At 43.7% G+C, this 9,573-nt stretch overlaps 2 protein-coding genes and 1 long non-coding RNA gene across 3 annotated transcripts; 2 read left to right on the plus strand and 1 right to left on the minus strand.

The window, feature by feature from the left end:
- Positions 1–14: 14 nt before the first annotated feature.
- LOC118736181 (uncharacterized protein K02A2.6-like) lies at positions 15–740 on the plus strand. The gene has a single exon (XM_036466274.1). The coding sequence runs from the start codon at positions 15–17 to the stop codon at positions 738–740; it is 726 nt and encodes a 241-aa protein (XP_036322167.1).
- A 3,368-nt stretch (positions 741–4,108) lies between these two features.
- Positions 4,109–8,554, minus strand: LOC118735151. The gene is made up of 5 exons (XR_004992526.1): positions 8,195–8,554; positions 6,522–8,117; positions 4,662–6,459; positions 4,371–4,578; positions 4,109–4,312 (listed from the first exon to the last, which is right to left on the minus strand). It is a non-coding gene; the product is annotated as an uncharacterized LOC118735151 (long non-coding RNA).
- Positions 8,555–8,585: 31 nt separating this feature from the next.
- On the plus strand, positions 8,586–9,311 carry LOC118736183 (uncharacterized protein K02A2.6-like). The gene has a single exon (XM_036466275.1). It carries the CDS (start codon positions 8,586–8,588, stop codon positions 9,309–9,311), a length of 726 nt encoding a protein of 241 aa, XP_036322168.1.
- The last annotated feature ends 262 nt before the right edge of the window (positions 9,312–9,573 follow it).

Here is a 9,573-nt window from a genome sequence, read left to right on the forward strand (position 1 = left end):
TTTTTTTGAAAGCTATGCGCGAGGCCACCGCGAACAATGTGGTCTCATTTCTAACACAAGAAGTATTCAATAAGTTCGGTGTGCCAGAAACATTGCATTCTGACAATGGCAAGCAATTTATAGCGAAGGAGTTTCAGAAAATGATCAGTCAATACAAAATTAAACACCTAAAAACCGCCTTTTATGCTCCGCAGTCCAATGCCGCCGAGAGGGTCAATCGGTCGGTATTGGCTGCGATAAGATCGTACCTAGACGAAGACCATCGGGAATGGGACCTCTACATATCGGAAATCGAATGTGCTCTTCGCACTTCGGTGCACGCAGCCACGGGCGTTACGCCCTATTTTGCGTTGTTCGGACAGAACATGTTCACGTCGGGAAATGACTATATGCTTGCGCGGAAATTGTTGTCGTTAGGCGCCGTAGATACAAATATTGTGAACCGCGAAGATAAACTGCAATTACTGCGCGAAAAAATTAAAAGTAAATTACACACCGCATATGAACAAAGCGCGCAGCGATACAATAAACGAAGTCGCGCAGTGCACTTTAGGCCCGGTCAGGAGGTGTACCGACGAAACTATGTGCTTTCCGACTTCAAGAATAATATTAATGCTAAATTTTGCCCCAAATACAGAAAGTGTCGCATCGTCAAGCCCATAGGCAACAACATGTTTGAACTGGAAACACTACAAGGCAAGTCATTAGGAGCGTGCCATATCAAAGACCTAAAGCAATAGTTTTTTTTATTTTTTATGCCCGGCTGAGTCGGTAGAACATGAGCTATAATTATCTCAGGGAGTGGGCGTGACCTACGCTGGGCGCCTTTAACAGATGTTAATTCCAAGTACCCTTTTTAGTAAAAAAATGTAACAGCTAGGCCGTATTTCAATATTGAGACTGCACCAGAATTTCACCACCTTATCAGGCTTTCGTCGCAGCTGCAAGCCGATAAGTCGGTGCGTTGTTATGTGAGCAGCCCCCGTCATTCAATAAATTTTTATTTGATATTTTTTTTTTGGAGCAATCGTCTAATTTATTAACCACAGATACGTAAACCCATAGCACATCTTTTCGTTAAAATCTAACTAAACCTATTCATTTATTGGGAACGACTCACCACGGCACTCCGAGCCCATGCGTTGGGTGCTCCCAACGCGTCACTCCAATCGATGATTCCACGCGAATGTCTGGAACCACGCCGACCCAGAAAAAGAAAGGAAAAGCAAAAATCTAACAAAAGAATGAGGTAGACAAGGCGCAATGGATTTAAAATAAAGTAAAATTAAATTCGAATTCACTTACCTCGCGCTGCTTGAACTCCTTGCAATTTTATTTTCTTTGTTATGATGTCAAATGTCAAAAGGACAACAGGAAGAGAAAAAAAAAGGAAATTTTTTTTTTGTACCGATTGGCGTTGCCGTACTCGGGCAGGGATCAATTGTAAAGATAACCGGGTGGCGCACGATTTAAAAAGGGAGGGATATAGTGATAGGAGATATACACGAAGGACCTTGGCGGGAATCTTATACATAGGATAACGAGGGGTATAAAAGGGCATAACAGCGCTCGGTGGTAGAAAAAAACGCTATCCAACCTTGTAATGGCAAATACGTTGCCTCTGTGCGCGAGTGTAACTTCAATTTCTAAATTTTTAATGTAAAGCCTATGTTTTAGTGTGTGTAAAGCCAGTGGATTATAACTTACAGGTGGGAATTAGAAAAATAAATAAATAAAGTTGATAAAAATGATTGGGTAATTGATTTGCATAGGAACCCCACTCGGCACCACAAAGGAGCACCAAGAAGGATAGCCTCCATAGCGATATTTTTTTTATGTTTGGTGGAAAAATCAAAAGCAGGAAGTGTAAGTCCAGTCCACTGTCGCGCGGTTATGCACGAATTTATAAATTTCTTTGTTGCAGTGCGTGAAGAAGCTGGAAAGGGCGCAGAGGCAGGAGCAAACGCAACTTCCTGTAAGTCTTAGCTTTTAATTTGTACTTATAAACGTTTGATAGTACCCGATTATTGGGACCCCTCTGTGAACGTTCTGGGCCGATCAGGCAGCGTTCCCGGCCTTCCGAGTGCTAAACCGGTTAAGTCAGCTAGGTGTGAACCGCTCTGTAGTGGAACAGAACAGAAGTCACTGTTAACGTCGGTGCTAACCGCACACGTTTGGGACAATAAGTCAACTCTACATAATCGAATGAAAGCGCAAGCTTGAAGGCTGAGGGACTCATACAGGCCAAAGAGCCGCCTAAATGTAGTTATCGCTATTATCATTGCCTATAAAGATCTTTTTTTTTTTCTTTTCTTATTCTTGTGTTCGTCTTAGCACTTGAAATTGTACTACCGCTTTTAGCGTTTTAATCTTGAAGTCTGTAAATTTCCCGCACAAATCCAAAAGATTTGTAACCCAGTAAATTTATTGATGGTTGTTTCTGGACATCTACACCCCTTTCTAAGAGAGCTCCCTTAGGCAGGCAAAAAGGAATTTTTTTTGTTGTAAGATATGTATGTATATATGAACAAATTTTATGGGCTGTTGAGCGGTGGAATTTGGCGCTAAGAGTTTAATTTTGTGTTAATTTGATTTAGATAATCTGTCTTTGTTTCCAATTAATTTTAATTAGTGGACCCTTATATAAACAATAAAAAAAGGGAGATAAGTAAATATAATAATATTTTTTTTTCTTTGTAAGCTTAACTTTAATCCGTTTTTTTTTTTTTATAATTTAAGTTCTAATCGTTTTCTTTCCAATGTTTAGTTTTAATATTTTTAATAAAATCTTTGTTTGAGATGGCCGAAACTATGTATTGAGATCATCTTGTAAAAGGGGGGTACAGCGATGGCATGGTGAGTGAAATGGAGGTCGGGTAAGGTGTTGGTGGACGAACATATTACGGGGCTGCAATGGAAATGTCACGTTGGATTTATGCAGCCTAGGTAGGGTGGGCCGAATTAAAGTGAGCGTGTAAGGTGGCGAATTTTTACTAAATTAGTTTGTTCTGACATCCTCCACTCCTCGCCCTGGTTGGCGGGTTCGAAAACCCACGCCCGAAACTTGGAGCTAGCTGAAGCAACCGACCAGGGACGATAGATTTGGGCGTGGAGTGCATAGCGCTCACAAGAGGATGGGTCACAACAAAATGGCGCCCAATCTAAAAAAAACGCGCGTTTAGAAAATAACGCGTTTCAGTGTTACGTTGTAATAGCGCGCCTAAAAGAATTCCGTATTGATACGTAGTTTCCGTTATGCTTTAATTTTTTTTTAATTTTTCTTGTGTAAAATCCGGATATATCTAAAATAAAAATTTTTGCTTGTCTTCAATTTTTTTTTATCGTCGCTTAAGATACTGGTGGCTTATAAGGGTGAATCGAAATGGTTAAACAATAAATGCACCAATAGAACCAAAGGTGATGAAAGTTTCCTCAAGATGGCGTGTTCAATTTACCGAAATTTGTTCAAATGCATCATTTAACTTTTCTATTTTTTTTTTTGTATAATTTTTATTTTTTTTTGCTTTTCCGGTAAGTTCTGCGCTCGGTGGCTTGGTTACTTACGCGTAAAGTAACCAAATGCACCGACAATCATGATCGAAATATATCTTTTAACTAGCTTACTCTTTACAAAGTTTTTTTTTGTTCATGACAAGGAATAAAGAAGTTTTTTTTTTTTGGTGGCCTCAGGAGTAGCCAACATTTTTATTTTATTTTTGTGGTTATGGTTTCGTTGAGGTGATCGAATAGTGGCCTAACATATCCAGGGAGATGCATTAGTGGCACTATGATCACCTTGAACGGACATAATGCCTTTAATTCGAACAATTCTCAATAAAAAGATAGTTTTTGTTAATACGGGAATTCGCCAACTCCGCCTTACATCAACTTAATCCGATATTGGTATACGTCCAACAACACTTTACAATGGCAGAAAAAAAAAAAAAAAAAAAAAGAGAACCACGAACTTCACTCGGAATCCGCCAGAGCTTACCCCTGACCAGACAGGCAAAGTTGAAACAAAACAAAAGATTTAAGATACAAACCTTTTTCTAAAGTGGTCTTAAGGCCTAAATAACTTAAATAGCCCATTTCGATATTTTTTCCCTTTTCTTTAATGGTAAGAATCTAAGTTAAATTTAATAAAATTGAATACTGTATGGATAGCGCGGAAAGGCGTAAACTCACATTCGATCTGAACAGAAGAGTCCATAATTATTATACTCGATCGAAAACCGATAGCGAAAATACCATGTTCCGCACACCTAAAAACTTAGAGAAGGCCGGGGCGGTCGATGAATCATTTCAAGATCTGTCGGAGACAATAAACATTAGGAGGGATACAGTGGATCGTTCGCGAAATCCCTTACCTTTTCCTAATGTAGCTTCTCCAGCTCGTTGTACCAATCAATCAATAACCGAATCCGTAGCTATAACTGCGCCCGATTTAAGCTTCCCGCCGCAGCGGACCAACAATGAGGGGCCGTCGGCTACTGATCAGCCTTCTCTGGAGCGCAGTTCGTTGCGCACAGAAATAGATACCATTGTCAGGGATAGGCTAAGCAGGGTACAAGAATCCTTAAATAGGAAAATGCAAGAGGAAATGCGATTAGGCTTCCAGGAACTAGTAGGTATACTTAAAACAACTTCAAATCCTTTACCTGGTACCGCACCTGCGCGTGACTCGGCAGAATCAAATAATACCAGCCAAGAGTCCTCGGGTGGCCGTCCTCGGTCAATGGTAAGGCCTGGAAATAATGAAATTAATAAAACCTATCCCAAAAATGCGTCACACTCAAATCGTGGTGGCTTCAAACAACGACAGCAAATGTCCCGATCCCAGCGTCCACGTCAATACAGCGAATTTCCGCCACAACCACCTAGTCTTCCGCCGCTCCAAATGGCAACCTATTTGGCACAACCAGCGCCGTCTCGTTCACAATGCTCAGTTCAGGCCGGCGAACCCTTGGGACACGAGCAAATCGCGGACGAAAACATGCCACGCCAATTACCGCGGGTAGCGCTAGCAAATCCTGGAATGCAAAATCAAAGCCAGTATCGCTACGATATTAAAATTGATAAATGGGGGTTAACATATCAAGGCCAACGTGATAAAATCACCGTCGAAGATTTCATCTTTCGATTGGGTCACCTCCGTTTGCAGTATGGATACTCATGGGAAGACGTGATGCGTGAATTCCATCATCTACTCGCCGGAGACGCCCAGGAGTGGTATTGGCTGTTTATAAAAACGAACCACGTACCTGATTGGCCAAATTTGCAGCACGCGCTCTTATGTCGGTTCGGTTCGCATCGTAACGATTACGAGCTACGTCGAGATCTCGCCGAACGCCGTCAGCAGCCTGGGGAATCGGTCGACGCCTTTTTCCATGCTAATAGTATGTTAAGATCGCGTCTGCGCAGCCCCATACCGGAATACGAGGCCGTAAAAATCCTCAAATGCAACCTCCGGGAATCCTTGGCGAGAATGGTGTACCCGATGACGATTCACACCGTAGAGCAGTTGCGAGTTGAATGTATCGAAGTGGAGCGAAGTTTTCCGAGACGGGATCGGCAAGCAACAGGCGGAGTGTACCAACAGCGAGCACACCAGGTGCATGAACTTGCAGACCTAGACTGCAGCGACCACCGAGTCAACGACGATGAGGGTCAAGTCGTCGTCGTGAAGTGAGTCCAGCTTGGCAGCCAAAGCGCGCGGCAATCCGTGCCGTCCAGCAGCCTAAGAAGCCGCTGACTTGCTGGAACTGTGGACAAGAGGGGCACTCCTTCACGGACTGCATGTCTTTGCAGCGAAAAATATTCTGCTTTAAATGTGGCAAGCCAGAATGTATAACTCCAAAATGTCCGAAGTGCGCGGCGGGAAACGTAGCCCGGAGCGCGACAAGACCGGAGGAGTCGCGCCCCCAACAAATTCCGGCGGAAGAATAGAGCCTTGTAAAGAAAACATAGCAGCAGCGCCCGCAAGCACCTGGGATGAAAGACCTGAAAAGGCGCACAAAATTACGATATTAAAACGAAACCCGATTGTTAATTCAAAATTTAATTCTAGCCAAAAACTGATCGCTGGAAAGTCTCTGGAAGAGCGAATACGTCATTACTATAGTGCTCGACAGCGCATTTTTCAGCAACACCAACTTGAAGGAGCTCGACGCATAACCAGGAAAGTGCAGAAGGCGCGTGAACGATATCAGAAGCGTTGATCGGAACGCCTCCACGTTGCGGAAGCAGTCAAAAGCGCGGATACAAACGATCCTCGCATTTTCGCCGATGTAGAAATACGAGGAAAAATTATTAGGGGTCTCTTAGATACAGGTGCTTCGATCAGCATCCTGGGGAAAGGCTGCAGGGAATTAATTGAGGATCTGGACCTCGAAATTCAACGCTTTGTGTCCACGGTGAAGACGGCCTCTGGACAAAGCCATGCTGTACTTGGCAAAGCTACGGTGAACGTCAAATATAGGGATCAAGAACGCAAATTAACTTTCTACTTGTGTCCTTACCTGGAACAAGTCGCATACTTCGGTATTGATTTTTGGAAATTGTTCGAGCTCGCTCCTGACGTCATCGGTGTGGCGGAATTGGAAGCTGAGAGACTCCACCAACTCTCGACGAAAACCACTGAAAGGGATCTGGCGATGCACGAGCTTTCGCCGGAACAATGCCAAAGGCTCGACTCAGTGAAGCAAAAGTTCCAAAGTTTCGAAGAACACGGCCTTGGCCGGACGCTCGTTGAAAAACACACAATCCAACTTGTGAAAGGTGCCGTGCCATTCAAGGACAGGCACTATCCGATGTCCCCGGCGGTGCAAGCTCTTGTCTATAAAGAAGTGGATGAGATGCTGAAACTAAAAGTGATAGAGGAATGTGAGAGTCCTTGGAATAACCGAACTACTATTGTCCGAAAACCAAGTAAAAACAGATTTTGCTTGGATGCAAGAAAACTCAACGCGCTGACGGTGAAAGATGCCTATCCGCTGCAAAATATCGAAGGCATTCTAAGTCGTATCGATCATACGCACTACATAAGCAGCATAGATTTAAAACATGCTTTCTGGCAGATCGAGTTGGACACGGATAGCAAGCAATACACGGCGTTTACCGTCCCGGGACGGCCTCTTTACCAATTTTGCGTTATGCCGTTCGGACTTTGTAACGCCGCGCAAAGGCTATGTCGTTTAATGGACAAAGTAGTGCCACACAGACTTAAGCAGAACGTCTTTGTATATTTGGATGATCTTTTGGTAATCTCGGAGGACTTTGAAACGCATCTAAAACTGCTGGAAGAAGTGGCGATCTGTTTCGAGAAAGCCAATTTGACGATCGGACTAAAAAAGTCACATTTTTGTTTCAAATAATTAAAATACCTTGGGTATATCATTGGAGGAGGAGCGCTGAGGACAGACCCAACAAAAATAGAAGCCATCCGAAAAATCCCGATGCCAAAAACCACACGAGAAGTCCGGAAATTTCTTGGTACTGCTGGGTGGTACAGGCGTTTCATTAATAATTTCGCGGCGCTGTCAGCTCCGCTCACGGATACCCTCAAGAAGAGCCAAAAATTTGCAGTGACTCCAGCCGCAATGGATGCTTTCAACGCGCTGAAACAAGCGCTTACAACAGCGCCGGTACTTCGTCATCCCGACTTTCGCAAGCGATTTTTCATCCAGTGCGATGCGTCCGATCTGGGCGTAGGCGCAGTTTTATTTCAAAAAGAGGAAGACGGTTCGGAGTGTCCCATTGCCTTCTTCTCGCAAAAATTAAATAGCTGCCAACGAAATTACAGCGTGACGGAGAAGGAATGTCTCGCCGCCGTATTAGCTGTTAAACGTTTTCGCCCATATGTGGAAATGATGGCCTTCACAGTGGTCACCGACCACGCGAGTCTGAAGTGGCTGATGTCCCTCCGTGATTTAAACGGACGCTTGGCTCGATGGTCGCTTCAATTGCAATGCTATGACTTTGAGATCGAACATCGCAAAGGCACAGAAAACATTGTGGCGGACACTCTTTCGCGCTGTATCGAGGAAGTTACTGCCAGTGAATATCCGGTATTATCTTTTGACACAACCGAGTTCGAATCCGAGGAATACCAGGAACTAAAAAAAGAAATTGAAGAAAATACCAGCAAATTACCAGATATAAAAATCGAAAGCGGCTATATTTTTAAACGTACCGTGTTTTCCAAAAGTGATGAGGAGCAGGAATTCGCCTGGAAACTGTGGATCCCATCATCGCTTACATCGACACTCATAGCCGAAGCACACGAGCCGGAGAGTAAAGCGCATGGCGGGATAGGTAAAACGCTGCATAGACTCCGTCGGTTTTATTATTGGCCGAGGATGGCATCCCAGGTCGCTAATCACACCAAAAACTGCGTGATATGTCAACAGTGCAAAGCCCCTAATCACAGCTTGAATCCAGGTATAGGAAACGAAGTAATAACAGACAGGCCCTTTCAGAAACTATACGTCGACTTTTTAGGCAAATACCCGCGGTCTAAAAGAGGCAACGCCTACATTTTCATTGTCGTGGATCATTTTTCAAAATTCATTTTTTTGAAAGCTATGCGCGAGGCCACCGCGAACAATGTGGTCTCATTTCTAACACAAGAAGTATTCAATAAGTTCGGTGTGCCAGAAACATTGCATTCTGACAATGGCAAGCAATTTATAGCGAAGGAGTTTCAGAAAATGATCAGTCAATACAAAATTAAACACCTAAAAACCGCCTTTTATGCTCCGCAGTCCAATGCCGCCGAGAGGGTCAATCGGTCGGTATTGGCTGCGATAAGATCGTACCTAGACGAAGACCATCGGGAATGGGACCTCTACATATCGGAAATCGAATGTGCTCTTCGCACTTCGGTGCACGCAGCCACGGGCGTTACGCCCTATTTTGCGTTGTTCGGACAGAACATGTTCACGTCGGGAAATGACTATATGCTTGCGCGGAAATTGTTGTCGTTAGGCGCCGTAGATACAAATATTGTGAACCGCGAAGATAAACTGCAATTACTGCGCGAAAAAATTAAAAGTAAATTACACACCGCATATGAACAAAGCGCGCAGCGATACAATAAACGAAGTCGCGCAGTGCACTTTAGGCCCGGTCAGGAGGTGTACCGACGAAACTATGTGCTTTCCGACTTCAAGAATAATATTAATGCTAAATTTTGCCCCAAATACAGAAAGTGTCGCATCGTCAAGCCCATAGGCAACAACATGTTTGAACTGGAAACACTACAAGGCAAGTCATTAGGAGCGTGCCATATCAAAGACCTAAAGCAATAGTTTTTTTTATTTTTTATGCCCGGCTGAGTCGGTAGAACATGAGCTATAATTATCTCAGGGAGTGGGCGTGACCTACGCTGGGCGCCTTTAACAGATGTTAATTCCAAGTACCCTTTTTAGTAAAAAAATGTAACAGCTAGGCCGTATTTCAATATTGAGACTGCACCAGAATTTCACCACCTTATCAGGCTTTCGTCGCAGCTGCAAGCCGATAAGTCGGTGCGTTGTTATGTGAGCAGCCCCCGTCATTCAATAAATTTTT

The sequence above is a fragment of the Rhagoletis pomonella genome, unplaced genomic scaffold (assembly GCF_013731165.1).
Source record: "Rhagoletis pomonella isolate Grant_MI unplaced genomic scaffold, Rhpom_1.0 Rhpom_scaffold_00003, whole genome shotgun sequence".
NCBI lineage: Eukaryota > Metazoa > Arthropoda > Insecta > Diptera > Tephritidae > Rhagoletis > Rhagoletis pomonella.

Excerpts from the sequence above, each read along its gene's own strand:
- LOC118736183 (XM_036466275.1), top strand. The coding sequence starts at position 8,586 with ATGCGCGAGGCCACCGCGAACAATGTGGTCTCATTTCTAACACAAGAA.
- LOC118736181 (XM_036466274.1), top strand. The coding sequence starts at position 15 with ATGCGCGAGGCCACCGCGAACAATGTGGTCTCATTTCTAACACAAGAA.